General features: G+C 42.4%; 1 protein-coding gene across 2 annotated transcripts in view; it reads right to left on the bottom strand.

The window, feature by feature from the left end:
• col16a1 (collagen, type XVI, alpha 1) overlaps positions 1-24,690 on the bottom strand; it is a 58,260-nt gene extending 33,570 nt beyond the window's left edge. The window contains exons 1-10 of one of the 2 annotated variants that reach the window (XM_044052445.1): positions 24,598-24,690; positions 23,330-23,422; positions 22,570-22,754; positions 17,823-17,938; positions 11,167-11,235; positions 10,969-11,086; positions 4,799-4,922; positions 3,818-4,099; positions 2,522-2,602; positions 1,165-1,233 (exon numbers count right to left, since the gene is read on the bottom strand). In XM_044052445.1, the coding sequence (XP_043908380.1) occupies positions 1,165-1,233; positions 2,522-2,602; positions 3,818-4,099; positions 4,799-4,922; positions 10,969-11,086; positions 11,167-11,235; positions 17,823-17,898 (819 nt within the window). In that variant the 5' untranslated portion in view covers positions 17,899-17,938; positions 22,570-22,754; positions 23,330-23,422; positions 24,598-24,690. Of the gene's footprint in view, positions 1-1,164; positions 1,234-2,521; positions 2,603-3,817; positions 4,100-4,798; positions 4,923-10,968; positions 11,087-11,166; positions 11,236-17,822; positions 17,939-22,569; positions 22,990-23,329; positions 23,423-24,597 lie in introns of those variants that run through there. The other variant, XM_044052446.1, reaches the window with a different exon arrangement.
• Positions 24,691-27,769: the final 3,079 nt, after the last annotated feature.

The following is a 27,769-nucleotide window of genomic DNA, read 5'->3' as shown; positions in this document are numbered from 1 at the left end:
CGGCACACGCTGCAAAACCTGCAGCATACGTTACTCTTCACATACGCAGTATATACCACGTGTGCTCAGTTTATGGTGCTGTCACTCACGAAGACTTGCATTATGGCTCAATAACATCTGGTCTGCACACTGTTATTTTAGTTTACACAGAGATAAAAAAAAAAAAATAGAAAGCCCTTGCATTCATGTTCATGCATGTGCCTGTAGGGGTGTGCACACATGTGTGTGCAAGACAGCATCAGAGAAATGGAGAGAAAAGTGAAATGAGGGCACGTTATAGTGCATTCATCGCAGGTACATATCTGCAGTATAGTTAAGTCTGTAAGAACAAAGAAGCTGGTGACGTGACGAGACCTGAAACACGATACCATATGGGACTGCACATCTTGATACCCATATTAAACAGTCAGCCTGCGAGTAACTGATAGCAGAGGAGGAGGAGAAGGGAGAGTGTTGGGCGAGTGAGAGGCAGAGGCAGAGTGAGGCATTCCTGAGTTATTGTAACTGTCTGGCTGGAAACGTCTATGGGATTGATTACTGTTTCCTGAAGTCTGCTGGAGCTCTAAGTTAACACTAGCACTCCACAAGAGGAACAACTCCACTGAATAGATAATTAGCTGTAGGTCCCATTAATATGAATGAAGAAAACAAGCAGATGTGGAAACAAAAACAATGTTATACCGGAGGAATTTTATGTACCGCACGGCGCTGAAGTGTAATCGTAAAGAATCTGCGGGGGGGAAAAACTGCTCCCTTTTGTGGCACGCGGCTCTATATGTAAAAGCACGGGAAACTTCCCACTGACATGTGAACAATCGCTAGCAGAAAACTTATCTTAGCTGACGTAATGTAACAGTCCAAAACTCAGACGTGCAAAACCTGCAGCCGAGTACAGAAAAACATCTTGCTCACACAGAGAGAGCGAGCACAACAACTAACGCTTAAGTTTGCCAGCAGGAGCATCTCCAGCTGTCTCACCAACGCTGTGTAAGGGTGTGTGTCTGTTTCTGTTTGTGTTATGTCTGATGGAAACCGTGGCGTTCTTTGTGAGTCCCCGTTTGTAAATATATTTTGTATTTTACATGTATATTTCATATAATACCTTCCTCTTTTTTTTTGTATCTGTGAGAATACAGAATCATCTGTGCGTCCCATGTGGCTCACCTGGTTAAATGTGTTTTCCAACAGGTCGTTCTCAGCGGCGCGGCGACTCTTGGACGCATCGGGAGGGCACTGTAAATATGCAGCAGACAAGATCATTAAGGACGTCGTAAAAGACCACCACGGTGATTTAAAAACCCAGATCCTATCATTGCACTTTTTTGTTTTTGCCGTATTGCTGGTTGATCTAACGCAGAACCACAGTGCCTGCAGTAGAGGCGTGAAATACAATATGTATTGTCTTGCATGAGGACATGAATGAAACCATTTAAACGCTCTATTTTTCAGTGCCAACACTAACAGCACTCTGCCTGTGGAGAAACTGTAGGAATTTAAAAATGCCTTTACACATCAATGTATGCAGTATTTTCGGTTCCCACTGCAGGTGGAAGGAAAGGTGCAAACAGCCGGAAGGTTGTTCAAGTGCTGCACAAGGAAAGCCGTTAGTATTCCGGTCGAAATCTGACTTCGATTCTGTCAACAGGAGTAAGTAAATACAACAGAGAAAGTGTTTAATCTCTCAAATCCAATCCCCCAGTACCACAAAATGTTCCTCTATACTGTGGATTTCAGACCACATAGTCGAAGCTATTGACAACTCGCCGTTTCCATTGAGTTTTAAGACGCTCCAGCCTTCATCTGTGTATGAGCATATACCTAGCGTATACCTTCATGCATTCATGCCCTCCCATTCCTGATTTCAAATTTAAATGCAGCTTGAAGGGAGCCCTGCATTACATTATATCCCTTGAGTAAAGAAGAGAAAGATTTCACAGCGAGCAGTTCTTCCTCCGGAGAACTGCGCAGACTTCAGAGGGAGTGTCTCCTCCTATTTGTATCCCACACATAAAATCATTAGATAATAAGGGAGACTCGTATGCGTGCTCAGATGCAAAAAACATAAGCACAGACACCCTGGGGAATTTGGACAAATAGTTGGCTGAGCACAAAAATACTTTCAGCTTAAAAATAAACCCCACACCCAGCTGTTTGGATTTCATTCCACACCTGAACCACCACGCTCCGTTTTTGCCTGACGAAAAAGAAACGAGAAGAAGTAATGTTGCAATTATGCGCAGTGACTCTGTTTTCTATTGGAAAAGCAAGTGATTCCCTTTTTTTCAATTAGGTGCTTATACACATTTGAAGTGCAAAACAATATTGACAAACCACAGTTGGATGTGGCATAATTGCAATGGATGCGCGTTCACAGGAATAGATCTTTAGGGCAACTGCAGGGAGCTGAGGCTGCTGAGGTCAATGCAGCTGAAGACACACCGCTGGCTCCCAGGACAGCAGCACAAACAATGCTGAGCGGGAAAGGAAAGGAAGAAGTTAGCGAAAGCTGTCGGACTCTCACCCGAGCCCCAGGTATCTCACAGCAGGCCTCTTGAATGGCGAGGGACGGGTCACAGTACAGCGTCACCTGCTGAACGTCCATCTGAAATTAAGAGACAAGAGGGGAAAGGAAGGAGATTGTGTGAGGCCTCCATATGTTCCCCCGGCTTGTTTAATAAACAATGTAAACAAAGATTAAATGAGGCAGTGAAAGCCTATTAATTACTCATTTATACAACGTATTTGGGAAAATGCTTCATCAGGGAGTTTGTACACGGGCGTGCGTGTATAAACAATTCCACTCTGCGGTGACAAAAGTCCCTGCCCCCGCTTCTCTAAATAGACGCGTTCATTTTATCGACAAAAACTAAGTGCCTGGATTACACTCGGCCTATTCAGCGTTAACAGTCGGAGCTCTCATCGGGTCCATTCTGCCAGGTAGTCCGCTCGCCTCGGCTTAATGAGATTGAAAACAGCAACTTAAAGACATCGCCTATTTTCTATTCACACAAATATACGCACGTAAATTCACACGTGAAAATAATGAATTGTTCCGTACTGGGGTCTAGAATACATCTACATCGTTAGATATCTATATAGCAAAGGGCGTACCCAATAACATTAAGCAGCAAAACACTGCGATGCCCTTCATGTTCATTCAAATCACTTCTGTTGCGGGGAGGTTAAAGGTCAGCACATTTTTCAGAGCATTAAATGTAGATTATATCTGTTTGTCATTGTCCCCGGCTCTTTTAAGGGCCACAAACTAAAATAGTAAAGCCACATATTTCAAAGAACTTTAGACAAAGCCTTCCAGTTACAATGAAATGTTGTTTGAAGAACCACTTCATTTCAATTTTTTTTTTTTGTGAAATTGCGTAACATTTCACTTATCAAAGATACAGATGGTATTCTCCTCTCCACGGTCGCTGGTAGCTGCTTTGTGTTACTCTTCCTTTGACACGATCACACACTCATCATTTAGGCAAAAACAAATGAGCAGTAGGTCAACAATCACTTACAAATCCTTTTTTTTTTTGTAGACGTTGAGGGAAGCAGTTATTTCCTCTCACTTAGAGTAAATCTTTTCTCTCTGGTCTAAGCCATTAATCTCTTGTTTGCCTCAAGCCCAGAATAAGAACGCTTTAGCCTCAAGCTGTCTGTGCATTTCAAGGTAGAAAAGAATCACACAGCTCACTTTTAACTGAACTGTCGGTTTTCAAATATGCACATTTTCACTTTATAATCATCTAGTTCATTAATTATATCTTTTATTCTGCTTCCATTTCAATTGGGCACTTTGTCAGTGTTGTCATACCTGCACAGGCCCAGCATCTGAGGCCCGAATGCCCAGCATAGTGTGTCCATCGGTGAGCACATCTCCGCGAGGCTCCAGGGGTTTGGTCTCAACAGTGCTGCAATCCACATGGAGAGAGGCGGCCCCTCGTTGCAGGCTGAGAGACACTTTATGCCAGCGCATGTCCATCAGGGCCTCCACCCCCTCGCCAGTGAAAACACAGCTCGCCAGGTCGGCATCAGGGTGAACCCCTTTGGCTCTCAGGGACAGGCTTCCATCCGAGCCACTGAAGTCAACAGAGAGCTATATTTCGGGAAGAAAATTGATGTATGACTACGTGAAAGATTCTGGACATTTAGCGCGGGCTTGTTAATAAGAACATGCACTCAAGTTGTCCAACAGGCCTCAGTAAAGAGTAATAAGTACGCGCCGCAACCCCCTAACAAAGCCGTAGAACACAGCAGCAAAGATAAGGGAAAGACATATTAATTACACACATACACGGCACAGCCGATCAATCACTCTTAATGAGGCAGCTTGAGCTTCATCCATCATTCACATTGAGTATTTAAATCTGGTCGCAGACTTTAAGTGATTACGGGGACTTTGTGGGATTCCAGTGCTTCATCATTGAACACACATGAATAATAATGAAGGTGAATGAAAGAGGATAGCGGAAGATGATTGAGGGAGGAGCGGCAGAGGAACCCAGGCAGCGCGCCACGCGAGAGCGGCACTGGGTGAAGAGTAAGTAAGGACAAAAGACGTGTGGAATGGGAGAGGATTGAAAAGGTGTCACGAGAGACAAGAAATCGAAGACAAAAGCGGATGACTATGCGAAAGAGAGATGAGAGACAGCGGTGGGAATGAATAGACAAAAAGTATGATAAATAAAAGGTGAGAGACCAGGAAAGAAGAGTAAATGGGATGAGGGAACAAGATAGAGGAAAAAAAAAAGAGATGCAGAAATAAATAAAGCAGACAGCGAGGAGTGAGGTGCACCTGTGGGTATCCCTGCTGATCAGATATCTGGAGGAGGTAGATGGTGTCCCTCAGGGCAGCCTTCTTCAAAGCTAGGGTGAAGCTCAAGGTAAACTCCTCAGGAAGTCCGAGTGGAAACACCTCACTGAAACACACAAGGGTCACAGGCGTCAGGAGCAGCAAGAGGCGACTGTGTTTACTCACACTGACAGACTCAAAGAGAATAATTACCTGACTCCAGCTCTTTGATTAAATTTTTTTCTAAAAAGAAATTCCTCCCTGTTTAGCTTATTATTTTTGGATATAATACCCAGAGCAGCAGTGTATAAGATCACTCTGACCACACTCGTCAACATCATTTACAGCAGCAACAGGTAGCTGATAACCCCATTGGCCACTACCTGCGCAGCACTAAATGGCACACAAACAAAGCCAAGAACCAGCTGGTACAAGTACACTGCAGCAGTTGGCAGCCAAAGCTTGGAGGTGGAGATCAAAAGGAATCTGAGCGGAATGTGTTATCTGCTTACTAACGCACTTACGGAGAATCCAGGATTCATTTTGTTTCGTCCAAAAACAGCAGTAACATTCTTTGGCTACCTACTGCTGGACGGTTCCCTGTGAAGGTGCAATATGAATTCTTTGAAGTATCCCTCACACCTTAAGAGTACAATGACTCATATTACATGTGTGCATTGACTTTGAGTTTTTATGTTAACGTGACCAAGAACATTTAACTTTTAGCCACCAGTGGTGCCAATGTCCTTCAAGATGTTCTTAACCATTCACTACCAAACTCTAACTAACTAACTCTTCTTCTTGTTGTTTTTTTTGCACTACTTTTATATATATTTATATACAAAAACACTTATTTATTTCTATTTCTTTTACTAATCACACAATAATCTACCTCAATTCAATGCTATGTGTTGGTTTTTTTATCTGCTTGCCAAGCAACGTAATCTCGTTGCCAGTTTTCACTGCTGTGTTTTCTGCGCAATGACAATAAAAGGAAGTCTAAGTCTAAGTCTAAGTCTAATCAGCTTGTCCGTGAGTCCAGACAACCTGAAAACACACAATAACTTCGGTCAGTGGCGACTGTTGTACGGTGCATGTGTGCAGGGTACACATCATAATGTATATGTGAAACGACTCACCGGTATATTATTCTATTTGGAAATGCATTCATAAAGCAAGTCAGAATTCGATTGAATTAAGCACAGCGAGATTTTGTAATCACATTTTCTTGTCTGTTTTTATGCCAACGTTAGTTTCCACCCTCCTGTGTGAGAAGAGAGAGTTACATTCTCTCTCTCTCTCTCTCTCTGTATCTTTCTCTCTACCACCCCATTTTATGACAACAGCTACCAGTGCAATGCAGCACCCGCTGTGTGCAACCCACTGGCATCCATTTTCATAGCAGATATGGTAGAGCAAGCCGCATCCCTCAGTTTCGGTATATATATATATATATATATATATATATATATATATATATATATATATATATATATACACACTGCATGTGTGAGGTATTGAGGTTCACAAACAAGCCCAGTGAAAATGCACGCATGCTCATTGAGCCGTTGGACACTTTTAAATAATCTCTGTTGCTCTAATTCTTTGGTTCTTTGTGCAAACACACCCCCACACACACATATATATCCTGTATGTTGATGCTGGCAGCTGGTTTCCCACTCTTAGAAGTGGGGTGACAGTGATTTATGACGGAGGGAAGATCCGCGGGAAAACAGCCAACTACAGGATGTCAAAACAAAGAGAGGATGAGAGGAGGAAAAGGTGAGAGAGAAAGCGACTTACCAGTGGACCTGGAGAGAGAGAAGGAGAGATAAATAAAACTAAGATAGTGGGGTACAGATAAATAAAGCAAAGGAACACAAAGATCTAGGTACTGGGAGAGAATGCCTGAAAGTTTTTGACATGAACTAATCTATTTTAAAGAATGTGGGTAAACAATATAAACATAGAAAAAGAAAGTGCATGCAACAAATAGAATTGTTTTACTGATGGTTAGTGACCAAGCTTCAGGACACAGAAACCCTAACAAAGTAATGGCTTGGCTATTAACCTCCTGTACACACACGTGTACACATGAAATCCTGCAATAGGGAAATACTGTACTGTAAATCTATCAATATTCACCTGACAGATTTAAATCTAGCCTCTCCTGACTCTGAGAGGACAGCTTCTTTTTTTTTCTTCAAAGAAAAAAGGAAGTTAGTAAGTACGAGTCAAAAAGGTCCACGGAAAGTTTGGGAGAGGAGGAGAGTAAAGTTGAAAAAGCAGATCTCTGGGAACATCACCCGGAGAGGTGCATTAACACTCTTACACTGAGTTCTCACTGTGTGGCCTTCAGTGGAGACTCTTTCTACCCCATATATGATACACTGACAGAAAGGAATTTAAAACAGCTGGCAGAAAGTTGTTTCAAGGCAAAATATTTTACACATTCCAACTTCTGTATTCCAATGGCTATGTCTGGTTTCTTGTAAACAATAAATAATATATGTACACAATCTTTGCTTTGGTATAAGGATTTATAGTTCATCCCAAATGTGACGTTTGTTTTAAAAAAAACATTTCTTTTGCTTTCTTTCATGATGCACTCTGAGTTCAACTCTAGTTAGCTTAAGATGCTAACTGATGACAGGCAATAGTTCATTGACAGTATACACAACATTACATTACAACTTCCTTCAGTGTTTCTCAAAATCAGGATTTACTTTATCTGACATGCAACATAATGACAACTGACGTTGGGGAAAGCATTGTTGGCTAGCATTGCTGCATCAATGCTAGCCAATGTGGAGTTTGCCTGTTTTTCCCCATGTGTGCGTAAGTTATTTCTGGGTACTCCAGCTCACTGTTGCCAACTCCTCAGTAAAGACAGTTGCTATTGGCTGTCCTAAAAGGCTGGGACTGCTGCGGACGCTACTGTGAGACTGACCGCCTGCGAGTGCTTTGGGAGGGGATCCCGGCAGCACCCGTGGCTTGTTGAGCACAGTAACTGCAGAGTGAAACGTGCTTTCACACGAGAGTCTGCAAACACCACAAAAGTCTCCAATAACACCAGCGAGATCGCTAGATTTGTCGCTAGTCACTTTTGACAAAAAAAGCCGATAGGAGGCGTTGGAAAGTCGCCAGATTTAGCGACAAAGTCGCCAAGTTGGCAATACTGCTTCAGCTTCCTCCCACAGTCCAAAAATATGCAAATATGTTAACTGGACACTCTAAAAAGATAGAAGGTGTGAATTTGAGAGTGAATGGTTGTCTCTATTTTACCTATTTAGGCAATCTTAAGGGTTGTATTTAGAGTTTGAATTATTATCAGTGTGAAGGATTCTGTGCTGAGGCGATGGATCTGCTAGTTCTCGTGCGTCGGGCAGTTCGGGACAACAATAAATTAGCATGAAAATACATCGACACTGACTAACAAAAACCTGGTCTAAAGTCAATGTTCTGCTGTCTCAAGATGGCAATGTGCCAACATTGTGCCTGACCACACCTCATTTTTTGGACCAAGACACCAACTGGCTACAAAGACAAAATTACTGCGCTCTCATCCGCACAAATGCAGCTGAGCTGCTAAAGATGGTCAATTATCTCCCACGTCTGACTCAGAAAACAAGCTAAATAAACACACTGGCATTATCTAGTTCAATAAAGGTTGATATTATCTCTACCAAATGATAGACCAAAGCAGCTTGTGCGCCTAATGCCCTGTTGATACAGGGCCTGCAGCTCCACAAATTCAGCATTAGTCAGACTAACAATCATCCCTCATCTGCAGACATCTTTGTAAAAAGAATACAGCCCTCTCTTCACTGACGCATCTTCCCTCATCGACTTTCTGTATTGCTTAAAAAGAACATTACTGTGCCTCTCTTTGGCTTTTCCTTTAACCCACCTTACTTTTATTCCCTTTTCCCGCATTTATTAATCCTTGATGGTCAATTAAATGCACCATAGCCCTCACCTTTCTGTTTCGTTATCTTTTGACATACAAGTAATGCATTTCATTTATGTGATGATTAATTGGAATATTGGACATAATGCCGCGTCTGAATTGCTTCCTGTCTTGCCTAGACACAGCTGCGGTTACATAAAAACAACAAGGGCAATCGAATCACATTGCGCTGACATTGAAACGCATGTGACCAGCTCTGACTGGCAATTGTTTCACAGCAGAAGGATTCTGAAATGCAACTAAAAGTGGTGAAGGACAAGTGGCTTCATCTTGTCGCTGTTAGCTTGGATTAGCAGGGTGGATTAGCCTCTGATGTCAGAGTTTTGAATGACTGTATAGAACACTTTAGTCCACTGCACTGGAAATTAATTTAAAAGATGCTTCTTGAGTCACAGAACGCTTGTGGTGGATGCTGCAACTTCAAATCTAAACACACATACACAGACAGACACATGCAGTATTAATCAGAGAAATATATGCATCTGCCAACATTTACACAAACACAAGAATGCACATCTAAAGCGCGCGCGCACACACACACACACACACACACACACACACAGGAAAAAAACAAAAAAAACAAAACAAGCCTGAGGGTTTATTTGGATGCATTCATTTATTGTCTGGATTTGAACCTTTGACTCTCTTGTTCCCTCACTACTAAATCCATTAATCGGCCATCTGTTCTCCGCCTCCGCTCATCTCATCTAAATGCCTGAAACGCTTCGGCGATATGTACTTTGAGCCACAAAAAGAAAAATTAAAAGCAAATAAATACAGAAAAGGAACACGGTGACTAAGTGATTCTGACTGTCCCCTCAGATCGTATCTACAACTCTGGTGAGGTAAGAAGGGAGGTGAAGGAGAGAATGCAAATGTGAAAACAAGCACACGTCTCATCAGATTGTCTTCATCATGCAGGGTTTTCCGTATATGAGAGGCGCTGACGTTGATTATTCTCTGTGAGTTAAAAAAGACAAAGTTGCCCAGGTAGCAGTCTTCACTGACAGAACTGACAACGCAGCTCTTGATGGCATCAAAATTAACCCCCCCTCCCAACATCCCAAACCAGCATCAGAGAGAAGATATATAGAAAGTGGTGTTCCCACCACCTCTCTGAAGCAAAAACAAAAAAACATCTTTGATTTTCCTCTTCAGTTCCAAAGACACTAACTGCCGGAGAAGTGACAGTTGTTTCTTCCCTCCTTCTTTTCATCCAAACAACTACTCACTAAGCCTGTGACAAACAACGTATGTGACACATTCAGAACAAACTGTCTCTAGAAAACGAGTGTTTGCGTAGACACATTTATCAGACCTTCATGTAAGTGGAGCTCACAGCACTGGACGGGGTGATAAAATACTCCAGGCTGACCCAATTGGCAAGTTCTGAAAAACCGTTTTTATTAGTGGGGTAGGAAGGAGAAGCCTTTGAGGGAAAAAAAAAACGAAAAACAACACATGTAATTCACCAGAGCTGAAAAAGAAAAACGACAACAAACAAAAGGGCTGAAAAACAGCCAGCACATAACCTTAATAAGCACTCATCAAACAATTCTAAACACAATCTACACCCCAACAACTGTGTAATCACAGCACGAAAATCCAGGCGAGCGTAATTGCACCATGTCATGGTGCAAAACCATGTTTAGCGAGGAAGCCGTGCTCAGTCGGACTTTGCAGCGTCTCGCAACATGTTCAGATCAAGCTCAGACTTTCCTGCAACTTCAATCCCTTTGGTGAAATTTAATAAACCCTATGCTTACCCTTACTGCTGTCCTTTTGCCTATGTGAGCTTTAGTATCTGCGGTCATAACCAGGAAACCAAAGGACTGTTGTACAGTTTAGTTTAACAAGGCAGTGTGAGTGGAAATGAAGTGGTATTTCTGGAAATGTAATCAGTGATTGACCCGTGCTGTACGGTTTGCCAAGTGTCTGCTTTTTACACAACAGGGAGTGGACAGTGCTGAAACACTGCGTGAGGGTTCAGAGGCTGATTAGCCGAAGGGTGTTCAGTCGCTCTTGTTTGTTTCTTTGTTTAAAAGCAGCATGGTAAAAGAGAGCCTGTTGATATACGCCTGCAGAAAGCTTGAATATCCAGTGGAAAAGTTACTTTATTTCCATTCCTGTAGTTTTTTTTTCTTTTACAACCAAAAGCCGTGTAAAACACGTGTATATGTTCTGGATTGCAGTGTAAGCTTACTCGGTGGGACGCAGGAGTGCCGTCTTGCCCAGGCGGAGGATGACTGGTCCTCGTGGGTTGCGGATCTTCTTCACATCTGGATTCTTGAGCAGGGAGAATCGCCTCACCAGATTAAAACCTGACAACAAATGGCAACAATCATCAGGCCCCACATAAATAAAACTCAGGGTAAAAATCTGCTCCAGTTTGTCTATTCACCTGTGATATTGTGCCTGGTCGTCTGAGAAAACTTCCACTCATCCACTTGCAAGGACAGGCATTGTTCATCTGCAGAGACAAACAGATGACCCAACTTGTCATACAATGAAAAAAGAAAGACACTAGGCAGTTGTGCAAACGGCAAAAACCCTGAGTTGTCTTGTAAATCTTTGGAGAAGTTATCTCGAATGTAACCGCTGACACCTAATGCTGGGTGAAATGGACACATTTTGTGTGAGACAGCCGGCAACTTCAAACACACATTTGAGAGTAACAGAAATATTGATCTGAAAGAAAGAGAAGGGGAGTTTGTGGGGGTGAACAGAGTAAGAAAAAATAAAAAAAAATAGTGTAAAACACAGAGAGGGAGATGAAATAAGGGCAAGGCAATGCAGTGAGGAACACAGCTTTAGTCTTGACAGGTTGTCTAGCACCAAGCTTGTCTGTCGCAGCGGCCTACGTTTGATGGATATGTTCTCACCCTGTCAAGGGAGGTTACAGAGAAAAGTGTTGCTTGTCAAAGCAGTCTTCATGAGTGAAGGGGGGGCGCAGGGGGGTGGGGGGGGGACACCCTGTGAATCACTGTGATCCACAGTAAATTGATCTCTTTGGGGCCAAAGAACACGGAACCCGAGCAGACATACAGCCTTCGTTTTTTTTTGTTTTTTCCCGAAAAGTGGTTCTTATGGACGTGATGGGAGGTTCCCTGTGTTGACATATAATAAAAGCGAGATAATACATATCTGTGCAATATACTTAGCACTGGGGAGCGATGCATTATTTTTTCTGAACTCAGGGTAAGAAGAAAAAAAAAAAAAGTCAGTTACGTCGCCAACTAAAAGATAAGATATTAGGGCAATAGCAGCATCTTTGTGCCAAACGTATTCCTACTCCTCAAGGCGTTATCTCATAAAAAACCTGAAACACGGTATTGTTCTATAAATAAAAATACAAAATGATGCCCTGCAGTATTCAAGCTATGCTCATCCTTTCCTAGACTTGCATGGATATGATGCATTCTTTTTCACAGTGAGGATGCAGCTTTGGCCTCTTTCTGGCAGTGGAGTAACACACATTACAGTGATTTAAAATGTTACTTGGAGACAAACAAACAAACGGAACAATATTTGGAATTAGCTTTGTTGTGTTTACTTACACAACAGAAGTACAGCTGGTACACTCGGCTTTGGACAGCTTACTTTAGCCAACAACATCAATGATTGTCGTCGAGAAATGATTCACCAAACATGCCCAAATTACATGAGAAAATCTTTTGACCAAAACATAGTTTCGAATCATTCAAAAATTGTTATATTATGTGAATAATGATATTTATTCAAATATCTAACATCTAGTAACTCTCACTATGACTTTGACCATTAAAATAAGGAACCCCGAGTACAGTTTGCATGAAAAGAATTCTCATAGATTGAAATGTTCATGCATTTTAAAGATCACAGTTAATGGATTCAACGTGATAAAGTTGTTCATAATTTCGCTTTGATGAAACGGGGAGACTGCACTGCACTGCACGGAGAGCTGCCTTGAAACATGCACAGGAACTGTCTGTTTCCATCCTTGGAAACCACCGTGCTGGAAGCCACATCAAAACACAGCGAAAGTGCCTAATATAATTACTTAAATAATAATTTCCAACCGACTTTAATTATGTTAGGAATTTAAGGAATGTAATTTCACGGAGGCAAGCTCTACAAAGAATTAAATCACATTAAGCACCGCGTCAACTGCTATCAAGTTCATCTCTTGACACCCTGCAGCTTCTACTCGTCTTCATTTGAAAACAGAGCCGAGCACACTTCAGTCTGTGTCTGCACAGTGTGCCATTGTCTCGCTGCCGTCTACAGAGCAAATTTAAGTGTGGAAGCAGAGTTGTCAAAACAGTGGTGCTGTAAGGAAGCTGACTTGAGATGAAACGTTAAGCAGATGTCAAGAATTGAATGTGACTTCCGGACAAGGTAATGGATTCAATGAAGGGAACGGGGAATGTCAATCACCAGTTTAGAGTCATCAGAGGCCTCTGATACTCTCCCCATACATCCTTTTTACACCCACCGTCTTTTTCTCTCTCACACGCACAGACTGCACAACTGGAGACCATGCTGAAACCTGCACACTCAGCTCAAAGTTCACTCTATGCAGACTCGCGGACACATCCTGCCTTCTTATCGTTAGATGTTTCTTACTCTATCTCCCACCCCCCCCTCCCCCCTTCGCCCTTTTATTTTAAATTTTTCATCACAGCTCAATTACAATCTGACAGAATTGAAATAAAGGTTTTGTCAGGAACAGAGATATCCCTGCTGGAGGCAACAGGGTTACAACTTAAGATAGAAGAAGGTGGAGTGGAGGAGGGGGGGAAAGAGGGAAGAGCATCTTAAGGAAAAGCAACTCTTTTATTATCAAACGACATTCTATCCCAAACTCATTCTCATACTCATGGGAGAGCCACGCTTTTTCAACATAGAGCAGCTGAGTGGATGGATGATATTGTCGGGACTGTTGTATACTCATGCACTTTGGCAGAGGACACGCTGCAGAGCTTGAACCCCATTTCCTCGCAAGCTGTGATCAAAGGAACACATTTGCTTGTTGACAAGCTAATTAGCTCAAAGTGTAAGTGTCACTCCAGGATCCCGCTAGTATGTGCTTGTCGCCTTGAAGAGACTGGATGGCCTTGGCTGGGTTCACTTCCTCTTGGATGATTTACTTAACTTTGAATCTTGCCAAAGGTAGGTAATGAGACAACACTAGAGATGCAAAATCCGGAAATTTGAGCTCTTAAGGGAAATTGAACACAACAACTTTCAGATGTTCACAGACTTAGATTAAACAAACAAAGTCTGACAACCGGACAACTTGCCGAGTCCAAGCACGTCTGACTCCGCCTCTTTAGGTGGCAGTTTATACAGCGACTGACTCATAAAGGGAGGACAATTTGGTACATGTGCAGAACGCCAAGTCCAACTCCAGTCCAACTAAGCGTATACATGCAGGAGTAATCGGACTATGAATCACATTATCCAAGTACGTTAGTCGGACTAAGACTAGCTCGATTTTAGTCAGACTAACGTGTTTACATGACATCAAACCGCATTATCGTGTCAGTCCGACTAAAATCGACTTGTAACATACAGGTACATGTAAACATGTTAAATGGCTACACAAAGATACACAAGTCAGTTATACATTATGACAAAGGACAAAGCACTATACATGTGAAGTATCTTCTAACCTGACCCACTGCAACATCCCAGGGAAAATGAGTAATATGTGACCTTTCTTGCACTGACAATGACATTTAACAAACTTCAAATGGGTTATGGGAGTCGATGGTATTATCTACAAGTCTCTTGTTGGTGTGAGAGTTTGCTGAAACCTGGCAGCCTGTGCGTTTTTAATTTTGTTTTCATAGCATCAAACATTTGGCAGAGGGCTTTCTTCTGGGACAGGAGGTCAGAGGTGTACGCATGGTGTCAGAATGTGTGGTGTGCAACGGGAGCAGGTGTGGTTGTTGTTCGGTGTGCTTCACGGTGTGACAGTCCCAACGTAATTGGACTGGTCTGCTAATCAGCAGAAAGACAGACCCAGAAGCAGAGTCTTTTAAGTGCCAGGGCTGTTAAACACTTGCAACATTAGGAAAGGAGAGGGGCATGCTAGCTTGATGATTCAATACAATTATTCGTTTGTAGACTATCTGAGGTTTAAATGGGAGGGATGTCAAACTGCAAGGGTGATTAAAGCAGGGATGGGATGAGACAGAGAGACACAGTGTGTGTCTCACTAGCCCACTCTGCCAAATGAGACAGACAACATAGAACATTCCTGGTTGTTTTCCAGTGATAAAACTGCAGTGCAGAGAAGTGGAAAGACTTAAAATGCTGCACTTTGGAGAACGACAAGCTCACTAATTTTTCCCTTGCAGGAGTCTGGCCCACATTCAACTAGGCTCCCATTGTGCACATTTACTTGGAATGACAAAACATGGAAAAGTCTTAACTCTGTGTCTGTGTGTAAACTGCACAAGTATTTGGTAAGGGAGACTTTGACCAGTAGATAAATATAAAGGCAATCAAAAGAATTTATTTGCACTGATGGGACTCTATACTGCATTCTTAAATGTGAAAGCAGGTCAGCTGAATCGTCCATTACATGTTTCTTTCTGTGGAAAATAAAGTCATTATGAAACAGGTTCATTCATGAAGCAGCATCCCTGAAGCAATCACTAGTTTAATTGTTTTGCTCCGGTTCATTCCTTGCCAGTGACGCTCAAGCACAAACTTTTATAAACTCCAGACTAGCCTGGTCATGCACTGAAGAGTAGCCCTCAGCCCCTACAACATCGGCCATCAGCAAAAGAGTCTTTCCCATACTTGTCTCAAATGGTTTACTCAAGAAGTGTCCACTCAAAGCGCCACAACTTCAAAAACAATACACAAAATCACAACTCTTCGTGTAATGTGATAAAAGCTTTAACGTCTCAGGCGACATCCAACCCTTTTCATTTTAATTTAAAAATGAATAAATTCTGCTCAGAATATGCCCGTCATACACACTAATCCTGAGTCGTGAAAACACAAAAGTACTGCAGGGCTGTATTTTAGACTGGGAAAATGAGGCGCTTTCAAAACAATGACGCAATCACACACACTCCCTTGCTTATTAGCTGCGACTCGAGTATCAGCTGTGAGCAAAAAAAAAAAAGCATCATTAACACTTACTTTCACTACGGTTTCACTACTTGTTGTTGCTTTCATGGAACATTTGTGGAGGTAGACCCACAACAATCAGCTGATTGGGTGACAGAAAAGCGTCACTCCTTTGCGACCGGTGTTTCTTCAACACCCGCAGTCTATTCTCAAACAAAGGCCTGAAAAGTGAAAAGTGATCTCTGTTTCTGTTCGAATGACCTTGCTACTTCAATTCATTGGCACTAAAACAGCCTGGATACAGAGAGTAGTAAAAGTTAAAGTATATCAATACATTAAATCAATTACTTCAGATTGTAGGCTCCGTTGTGCACAAATACCCATATCAGCAATGCTTTACTAAAAGCAGAGCATTTCAGCTGTTTCATTTAACTGCAGGGACTAGTCTCTTTCCGTCTGATGCGCTACAGAACCGCAGTGCATTTATCCAACTCCAGCTCTTCAACACCAGTTTTACTTAAACCAGCTTTCCTGTTGTAATGTCAGCAAATTACCAGTAAGTAGAGATTCGGATGAGTCAGAGAAATAGTCATAGTGTGGTGGAGTGTGTGTGAGAAAAAAAAAGTGTTATAGCTGCACTTGAGAAAGCACTCTCTTTCAACCTCTGGTGTAGAGGACTCGGGGGAGCTGACTCACACGAGAAGCTTTGAAGAAAGCTCCCTACAGAGCAGTATCAGCCCTCGTGAACACACGCAGTGTGTTTATGTGCATGTTAAATGTCCGATTTCAGTCCGACTAAGACAGTAACTTGGTTTTCTGGTTTTCTCATGTAAAATCGACCTAGTCTTAGTCGGACTAACACACCTGGATAATGTGACTCATAGTGCTATTACTCTTGCTTGTATACGACTGGAGTCGGACTTGGCGTTCTGCGCATGCACCCAAATTCCGCCCCCGGAAGTAGAAGCGGATTGCGTATAAACTGAGATCACGTATAAACGGCCGTGTCTTTCTTCGGACAACACAGCAACCACACGATCTGATCTGTGTCAAGATCAGCATGTACAGCAGGTATAAAACATACAGAACCACAGCACAGGCTATCTCACCGTCAACAGGAAAGATGTGCACAGCAAGTAAATTGATTTTTTTCCTCAGCATGTATACTTGGACTCAGCAAGTTGCCTGATTGTCTTAGTCGGACTACGGCTTAGCTTGATTAAACCGTGCATGTAAACGTACTGACTGGGTGTGTGATTAGGATATGACAACATATAAAAGAATAAACAGGTAGATGTCTTATCACTTCTCTGAGTCTTGATTTCTTGGTTGTCTGTCTCTTTCTCACACACACTTTTTCAAAATGCTTTCAGTCTCATACAAGTGCGCATGGATACAAATCATGTTTCTCATAAACAGAAGGACAAAGGCTCGTACGATTGATGGCTCACGGAGAGAAACACAGCCGCACATAGTAAACACACGTGCCTCTATGACACAGACTAACCACACAGCCACCAATGGCTACCAGCACCAAATGCTGCACGGTATAAGCTGCAATTACGCTCTGTTTTCATTGTAACCTTGGGCTCAACATACAGGGCACACACACACAGATGGACACAGTCCATCAAACACAGATGGGTTTCAGAGTGTGATGAGTTGGTCAGATGTAACAGCTTGAAAATCTGAAAAAGCTTGCAGTTTCACTTTTAAAAGTCTTTGATCCAATCCAAGAATGTGTCATTTACTTTTATGTAGCTTTTCAAAGGATGACAGAAGGAAACGGTGGTAACATTAGTACAACTTTTATGGAAGGAAGAAGTCATTTTGTAGGAGTTACAACGCTCTACTGAGGCTGCAATGCCAGTGTTTGGGAGATCATATTCTGTAATATGAGTTTATAGTGATTTTTTGTGAAAGGTAGCTGGCTCCTCAGTGGAGTTTCAAATAAGCACTCAAGCTGCGGGATGGTATTGGCTAACTCACCTTGTACTGATGTCAGCGTGTCACATGATGCAAAGCTGAGGGCCAGGAGAGTCAGGGAGGAACAGAGAAGCCACATGGTTTCACTCCTCTGTAAATACCTCACTTCAGCCACCAGCCTGATGAAAACAGAACAGACAGAAAGTTTTATAAAAAAAAAAAAATTATAATAATAATGATAATAAAAAAAAAGTCAACAGCAGCAGATTGCACTTGATTTCTACATCGACACTGATGTATATTTATGAGTCAGTCATAATTGATGTGTTAATTATGTGGTGTGAGGTGGGCTTTGTTAGTGGAATACGAATTAACCAGAATGTCCTCCATTAGGGAGTGTAACTCTATAAATTCTGATCATAGTCATTACCCTGTCCATCTGCTTTGCCTTTGACAAGGCAACTGCGACACACACACACACACACAAACACACAAACAGGTAGTAGTAAAGGACACAACATACATACAATCATATCTTGCTAAACAATGGCATTCCTGAGTTAAAAAACAAGAAAGCTCACAAAGTGCCTACTGCATACGATGCAAAACAAAACAATGTGTAGTGCACACACATGGATTACATGCACCGTGGTTGGTTCAGAGTCAAAAAGACTGAGTGAGGCCAGAAATACACAAACACATCTGGAGACTATTCCAATGGAGCTATTGTGTTGCACCAGATGCTTCCACGTGGCTCAACAACAAGCACACACACACACACACACACACACACACACACACACACACACACACACACACACACACACACACACACACACACACACACACACACACACACTATGCTTGCCACATCTGAATAACTATAATATCCACTCTCGACAGTTCCTTCGGCTTCCCTACAACCCCTCATTTATAAGCACACTGATAAGAATGTGTGCACATTATACACACTGGCCATGCTGACTAGTATTAACTCATCCCACCTGACCTGGACTTGCCCTGAGCGTGAGCAAAGACCCCATAATTCAGCAGTGTTTACAGGTACAGCGTGGCCCTCAAGGCAGGAAGGCAGGCGAGCAGACTGTGTCTGTATGCACACCTGTCCTGTCTGCCAGGAGAAACGATCCCCATATTCTCCCGAGGGTTGCAAACTGTGGTGTCCCTGCCCAGTCGAGGACACACTGTGAATGCTCTGCGAACACGACTGCCTGCAGTGCGACTATGACCAACGCCACGGCGGACAGTGTTTCTAAGCGATATTCCGAAATATCAGTGACAGCTTGACACACTGTGCAGTTGCTGTCCCTCTTCTCTTCTTTCTCTCTCTTTTAATAGGCCATCTCGTTCGTTTCTGAAGTTTTTTGCAGGACCCCGTGTAATGTTTTTACGCTGCAGTTTGTCAGGGTGCAACAACACACATCACGTACACTTTTTTTTATTTTTGAGATAAAAGCAGCTGTGAGGTAGGAGATCAAAACAGGAAGACGAGTTTAATGAGCGGGAGGGTTAATCAAAGCTTTGCTCTGCTTCAAGCTTTTATTATAGGCTTCATGCCACATGATCACAATAATAGGAAACTTCACACAGTACATAATACATTATGCATCACAGCCCAGAGAACACAGGCTGATGGAAAACAACAAATTGTTATTATTATCTGGCAATACTCCAAAAGCAGCTTACTCGGCTTTGTTAATATGAGTTACTATGCAGGTCTTAATTCCCCCTTTTTCTCTATGCACTCCATCTGCAGCTTCATGGCCACGCAGCTGACTACAGCAAATAAAGGTGAGACAGTGTGCATTTCGGGCCACTAGACTTCTCCAATGGGCTGGCAGTGAGCCCGGAAAGCAGGCTGACCAGGTCACTGAGTATGAGGCCAATGCAGGAAGGAAAAACAATGACAGATTTGAAAGTCTTCCAGCACGAGAAGTCTGACGACATGAGCTGGCAGGGGGTGGTGCTGGTGACTAACATCAACAATGACAACACGACCTTCATTCTTCGATGTAATGCACCTTAAGAATAAGAGTCATTTTTCTTTCGGGGGAAAAGACCTTTTGGACCATCAAGTGGTTGTTACCAGCACAGTTATAAGTTCAAGTACTTTTTCTGGCTTGATGGATTGACAAAAGAGGCACTGATGTTGTCCTACATAACAATGAAGGCAATTTGCACTGAGAGCGTAGCCATTTTTGCTGTCACACATTTCATCATCATTGCCATCGTTTACAGAACACCAATATAAGCCTGTGTAGAGGGGCATATTCTGATAAAATGAAATGGTATAAACTCTAAATTGACCGTAGGTGTGAGAGTGGACAGTTGTTTGTCTCTATGTGTCTCTGTGATGGACTGCCGACCTGTCCAGGGTGTACCCCGCTTTTCGCCTTTTGTCAGCTTGGATTGGCACCAGCGCGCCCTGTGGCCCTCATGTGGAGGATAAAGTGGTATAAGATGGATGGATATCCTATGGTTAGACAAAAGGCAATGCCATCCATAAATAAGTAAGACAGTCTTCAGACAGTCCCATGGTTGAGACATTATTGTTATCTCTTTAAATGGGAGAAACTGGCAAAAACGTACATGTACTATTTGAGGGGTCACTGCTTTTCCAGCTGTCTCTGGCATCATATTGACTGACAGCTCACTCACAGGGTATCTGCTTCCAATTTACCCGGCACTATCTCTCACTCGTATATTATCTGGGGACTCAGCAGTTATACACAAAGCTTGTGTGATAGGTGGACATGTGCACACAATATTTCATATACATATTCATTGGCTCTTAGTGCAACATGAGGCCAGAGGGCACAGACACAGGCTTGTGGTTCTATGTCATTCACTACTAAATAAGGCAAACTAATAAACACCTTTCTTTGTGTCTCAAATCAATTATTGCCATCCATTTTGTTGCTTGACTGCCTTCTTCTTCTATTTTCTTTGCCTCTTCGTTTGACTCAGTGATTCATGTGATAGAGTCTTTCCTAACATACCAGTAATTATGATAATAATAATAATAATAATAATAATAATAATAATAATAATAGGTGAATGTTAATAACAACTAAGATACTAGCAAGCTGGTGCATTTCTAAAAGACACAGTGTTGTATACACAGTCAAGTCAGTGGACCAACTGACAGACTGACTGATAGAAGGTCAGTCCGTCAGTCCGTCAGTCAATCTACTGTCATTTTTCCTGGATTTGACAGATATTGTGGGCGATTTCTTTTGCTGAGTGTGTTTTAAGACACAGTAAACTCAACATGTATGGCAAAACTCAACTCACGGAACTTCAGATGAGCATTACATTGCCCTGAGGCTTCAATATCCAATGACCAGGAGCAACACACACTCGCAAACTTGCAAAGTCAAACTCCAAAACATGTAGGAAACTTAACACACGAGGCATGTTTGCACTAGTTTTGCTTGTATTGGCAATGAATGAGAAGCAGACCCATGCGGTTCCAATGCCATGAACGTTTTTGTTCCATTGCCACACGGTGTTGGTGTAAATTGTGGTGTTCCATTCAGATGACGTGGGCGAGTTGGCCTGCGGCCCTGGCAATGCACGGTTGAGTCAGTCATCAGAAGGCAAAAGATGTGCGGGTTTTCTTTCAGCTTTACTTTACATTTCTGATAGCCCAGTACTCACTTCACTCACTCAGAATTGAGAGGGGAAAAAAAAGCTGGATGACACAGTGTGCTGCAGGCAGACTGTGGATTATACTGGCTGCAGGCTGATAACAGAGCTTGGAACTGGAAGCAATGATCTTAACATTACATGTGCAGCCATGCCGCAGGTTAAGTGACGAAAACTATGTTTGGTTAAAGGCAAGGACGCCCGTTTGTAATGCTAAGCACCCTTGTAACTGTAACTTTTTAAAATGACCCAAAAATGACCCTGTGTCACCGTTGCTTTTGACGTTAAAGGTACTGACGAGAAATGTCTCTGGTTATTACAAATATTATGTGCAAAACTGAGGTGTTTTAAATTGTAAGCGGGAGTTTGTCTCACACATTTTTTTCCAAGAACCCTTTGGGGGACTGTGTGTGTGTGTGCAGACAGGATGCAGAATCCAGCAAACATGAGATGGCTGAGTAATGAGGAAAGCAGATGTGTCTGTGGCATCCAAGCTTTCTCTTCAGCACTTTTTCTTTGCCAGGTAAAGGAGACTGATCTCAGATCAGCACAATGTTCAGACGTTACCTTGGATGAATGATATGCATGTAGAAGATTAAAAAAAAAACCAACACTATGCTGCGAGAGGGCTTTTAAATGCCAGTGGGATTAAATGCAAGCTACAAAGATTTACAGTAACAACTCAACCACATTATGGCCTGGCTTTAATTTTTAAAGGAAAATCAGCATCACTTTTGTCTGGAGCTATACTATAGGAGTTCAAAAGTTTTCTTTTCTTTTCATTTTGCGTCATCAACAATTAAATGCAATGTCTTATATAAAGGCGGCGTAAACATAACGTCACCGATCTGATAATGAAGTGGCTGCATCTACTTTATTCTGTAGTACTATGAGGATCCCGTAGGGACTGCATGCCGATTGTGCTCAGTAATGAACTGGCATCTTAACATTCATGGGTTTGTTTAATAAATCCATTCCCATGTATTGTATAAACGCCTGCTGTACACCCTGCAATAAAATGCAAGAGTTGCCATAAAGTTTGACTTCACAAACTCCTTCTTTGGTCTCAGCAAACACCAAACACGACCACACACACACACACACACACACACTTCCACGAAACACACGCACAAGCCTTACTTACCTTCAACTACTGATAAATCCACAGATGTGCGTCCACATTAATCCGCAAAATTAGTGCGTGCACTGTATGTAGTATCCAAGGACCAGATTTTTTTTTGGGGGGGGGCGATGCGAACACAATCACATGTAATCCACAGTGGGTTTTTTCAGTCTCCTTCACTTTTTCCCCCTTTGAGGCAGCTTCCACTGAGAAAGAAAAGAAGGGAAAAAAAGTTTGTTGAAGATTGTCCGTGTCCAACTTTTCCCCTCCCCTTCACTCTCTCTCTCTCTCTCTCTGTCTGTCAGTCTCTCTGCTGCATAATCCAACTCCCAAATGTCCCCCTCCCCCCTTCACCTCTTCGCATTCTCTGGCTTTGTCTCTCTATTTCTCATAACTTTTTTTTTCTCTGTCTTTAACTGTCTGTCTGTGTTTCCTTCTCTTTTAAACAGCCACACACCCTTTTTCCTCTTCCCTTCTCTTCCTGTGTCCCTCTCTGGGAGATCCCTCAGTGAAAATGTGGAGTCCTCAGTGTTGGGGGAAAATGTGCCTGGGGCAAGTCTGTATAATCTCTCCACCAAAAATCATCCAGGCCTTTACCTTCACCCTCCTCTCCTCCTCCCCTCCTCCCTCCACTTCTTCCTCCTTCACCTTTCACGATTAAATCCACAGTTTACTGAAGGATGAGGACTCTGCATGCAGAAGCGAGGGCAAATGCCCCCCCGCTGTGTTATTGAGAAGAATTTACTCCATTAAAATTAATGAACTTACTTATCATACTTACCTTGTGATTGAAGTGCAGGTCCACAGCTTTCCATATTGTTTTATCACTGGATTTTATTGCTTCCAATCCATAAAGTGGGCCCGGTTTCAGCCCCTGACCATTCAGAAACATTTGTCTTAATAGCTGCATAAATCCCACCTTTATTGTCAGTAAGTAAATAGTTCAGGAGGCGAATAAACATCCCGTTGGTTTGATTTATGCAAGCATCGCTGCTGCTGTTTGATATGGGCCGAGGAGTGCTCACATCTCAGAGATATTTGGTTTTGGTCCCTCTGTCAAAAGGTCAGCCTCTCTACCGAGCTGTTATCTTTCAATTTCTCTTTAGCTTAAACCGCTACCTTGTGGAAAGGAAGAAGTATAAATAACTTTTAATAAGTGCACAGCTGTCACAACAGCCTGGCGGTGTCTTTGACTTGAGTAGAAAAGGAGCAAGATGGAGGGGTTCATGCTGCATTAGTGACGTTTGCAGCTGTCCACCTTTGCAACCTTTGGGGAACTCTGTGAGCCAACAGCCGACAGGAAACAGGGCTATTTAGGTTTGTTTGTGTGTGTATTTTTGTTACCTCTTTAAACACTGACATTAGCAGGACCAGTAGTCCAGATCAAAGCCATAAGGGGCCAGATCTTTGTTAAGGTTGAAGGTAACATGTCAACTCTGGTTAGGTTAAGGTTAGGGTTAGGGTTAGGCATTCACTGGTTATGGTTAAGGTTAGGGATATGTAAGTGAGAGTTCTTAAAAGGCAGCTGCAGAAAACCTGTGTGCGCATGGAAGCACATATGTGTGTTTAATACGAGCACGTAGCTCTTTACAAAGGAAGAATAAAGGCTGTAAAATTTCAATTTAATGGTGGAATTTTAATACAACTGAATTAAGCAGAGCATTGGTTTTTAAAACTCTAATTTACGTGGTTTGAATTTTTCTATTAGTGTCAAGCGCACGCCCTTTTTTTCCTCTCCATGTTCACGAATCCAGACAGATAATTTAAGCATGTGTCATTTCCACTCCATCACGTGAATACGAATCTAAATGGGTGATTATTGCGTTTTATCCCCAGATTGTTAAATAACTACACTCTGGAATCAAGTCAGTCTGTCCCGAGCCCCTTGAATCACAAAAGCCCGGACAGACAATCCATATGCAACAAATGTGACCTGTGCAACTATGAACCAAATTTTGTAATTAATCAGTCAAAAGCGAGAAAGCTAAACCCTGTGGGAGATTTCGTCATAAAATAAGACAGTGGGTAGCACTGTTGCCTCTGTGTTACCTCACAGCATGAAGGTTGCCAGTTCGCATCCCGGTCCAGGCCTTTCTGTGTGGAGAACTTTCACATGATACCTTTGTGGCTCTTGCTGAAACGTCTGTCACACACAAGAAACAGTTTTGCAGGGAGAGATAGTTTAGAGGAATACTTCACCAATTTGCATTTAAATTTGAATTACTAGAATAGGGGTAGTATTTTACAAAAACTGTGCTTCCAAACCTAAGTTTCCCCTGAGTCGAGAAATATAGCCATTCTTTTCTTTGTTACGTGCTCACCAGTGAAACTTTGTCCGAGGCTTGAAACAGCTATGCTAATTCCGCACTTTTTAGAGCCACTCGTCGGGGGACGGGACCTCATTCCCAGAATGTAAACAGTGTCCGCCATCTTTGCTAACAGTTACGCTAGCAGGACCAAGTGTCAATAGTGGGCATGTAACTAGGGTGGCCATACGTCCCGATTTAGGCCGGACAGTCCGGAATTGAAATGCCTTGTCCGGCGTCCGGCGCAGCCTCAAGCCGGACTCTCACTTGTCCTACTTTATGGAGTTGCACCTGAACGCAACGCTGCATATCGTCCAATGGTGTAAGACTTTCGGTTAAAAAAAAGGATTGGTTAAAAATGATTGGCTAAAAGCGGTGTCACTCAATTCTATGATTTCTCATCGGTTGAAAATGTAAACAAGCCTGTTCCCATGTGCTAGCTCTGTCGCTCATCTCGTTAACTGAACGTTAACATGCCGAAATGACGGACCTCATTTAATGCCGAATGGTCAAAAGAGCACACGTTTTTCTTCTTACTGTCTTAGGTTATATATGCTTATTAAGAGCTGGAATGTATATTTTTTGCATTTATTTATTTATTTAGTTTTATGTAATTTGAATTTGCACATTTAAGGCCATACATTTTCTACTTTGTGGCACTGCACTTTGCGAGACAGATGTATTGAATAAAAACAAATACTGTGAACAAATACGTTTCGCCTTCTCAGGAATATATTTTCCTCTTCTGTTACACATACGTCATGATATATCATAGATAAATTGTCTTGTAATGAACAGAGTATCTCAGAATCACTGTATCATGATACCATCGTTATCATGTACAAAATTGTATTGTCGTGGGGAGTACACTAGAGTTGTATGGTGCGATTTTTCTTTCCTCACTAAATGCCGCAAAGTGTCCTCCTTTTTGGTGCTGTGGAAATGGCCACCCTACATGTAACACAGGAAAGAATGAAACTACAGTATTTCTCGACTCAGGGGAAACTGAGTTTGGGAAGCACAATTTTTCAAAATTACTACCCCTATTCTAGTCATACAAAGCTAAATGCTAATCAGAGAAGTATTCCTTTAAGTGCATACATACAGAGAGTGCATGACTCGGAATTGCTATTTATCCTTGTCAGATTTAATTGATGCAAACCCCTTCCTGTTACCTTGAGACGCAGGTCCCATTTTCAAGAGAAACCTATCAAAATGGTTTTAGGCCCTTTTGTTTTCATATAACCTCAAACTATCTCACATCTTTCGCTGCTTTTCAAACACTTCACTCTATCAGCTTCATTAGATATCATCGATTAAGATGCAGAGATAAATCTCTCCGGCGGAGTGTTCTGCTTTGAAGTGATCCTTTCAAAACTTAACCAATGTATATAATTGCGCCTGATAATCGCTCGACCTTTTCTTCAAAGGTGCTCCAAGTGTCTGCATGCGAGTGGAGGGAAGAGAGATAGGGCCGACAAGAAAGATGCAATTATTTTGAGGATGTCTCTTGTACACATAAAAGGATACAGTTTCAGAGGCCTCCCCGGAGCTACACGTGGGTAACCGGTTTGTCATCTCCTCCAGTACTTCATAGCTCCCGTGCGCAAACAAGGAAATCAGGCCACGCAGTAGCATGTTGACGACAGTCTCAGTGAGAATTGATGTAAATGCTCCAGTTCATACGAGTGTGAGCTATTCCTATCCACGCCTTGCGGGACTAAATTGCAATGACAAACCCAAGAGACGTGATCATAAATGCTTCATCATAAAAAAAAGGTGGGAAAACAAAAAACAATGAAAATAAATGATTGCGATGAAGGAGCAAACCCTGTGATATCGTGATAAAGGCAACGTGAGACAGCCTTATTTGTATAGCACATTTCACATGGGGCAACTCAATGTCTTCTGCTGCTTTCAGCTTCTTCCTTTTTAGGGGTTGCCACAGTGAAAGTATTTGTCCTCATATTTGAGTTGGCAAAGATTTTACACTGGATGCCCTTCCAGACAAAATCCTCCCATCTAACTGGGCTTGGTACCAGCAGCAGGACAACACTGGATGTGGCCTTCCCGTGGCTGGGTTCAATGTGTTTTACTTAAAAACAAAATAATTGGAAACATTAAAACACACAAGTTAATCAAAACCCCAATCATCAAACAGTACAGAAGGGTACAGAAAGAGAGAAAGAGAAAGAATACAAAAAGCTAGACTAAAATGGAGCATAGAATATGAAATGCAGAGCCTTAAGGAAATAAGGGTTTGCAATGAAATTGACCACATCTCAGATCACTGCCTGTGTGGTGGGTTCAAATCCTGACCTGATTTTACAGACTTGGTGTGTGTGTGTGTGTGTGTGTGTAAATACCGCGTGCATATGTGCGTGCATGCGACGGTGCGATCCATTACAATCACACATATTGTGCACGGTGGGTGGGTTTGGCTGTGTTCCAGCTCTCAGCAGGGGAGCATCTCTGAAAAGGAGGATCAATGAGCTAGTCAAGCAGCATCATATGGTGGTCTGAAAACGCTCCGTGATTTACGAGATGCGAGGCCTCGACTCTAACCAGCGTTATTCACAAGTTTTGCCTCACCTTCTGTTCAACTAGAACTCTGCCCCCTTTTTAACTGCACGTGCTCCATATTGAGCCGATCTTCTACATTTAAGCTTCCTTCGGCGTCTTTAATTAAAAATGAGCAGAAGGAACTTATTGGGGATGTGGCTTTACAGCTGAGCTTTCTGCTGCTAAAAGACATGTCACAGCACAGGCAGTGTGTTCCGGGAGAGTTTCAAGTTTTTGCACGTGTTGGACAACCCTCTGGAGTACACACCATGACTGGCCACTGTCTGTCACACAAGCAAGCGGGGGTCCATATGTCTAACGTGTAAATGTATGTGCCTCCACCATTCGACTCG

The sequence above is a fragment of the Solea senegalensis genome, linkage group LG20, assembly GCF_019176455.1.
Source record: "Solea senegalensis isolate Sse05_10M linkage group LG20, IFAPA_SoseM_1, whole genome shotgun sequence".
NCBI classification, from domain to species: domain Eukaryota; kingdom Metazoa; phylum Chordata; class Actinopteri; order Pleuronectiformes; family Soleidae; genus Solea; species Solea senegalensis.
The sequence above is the reverse complement of the archived record's forward strand: the minus strand, read 5'-3'. Positions and strand labels throughout refer to the sequence as shown.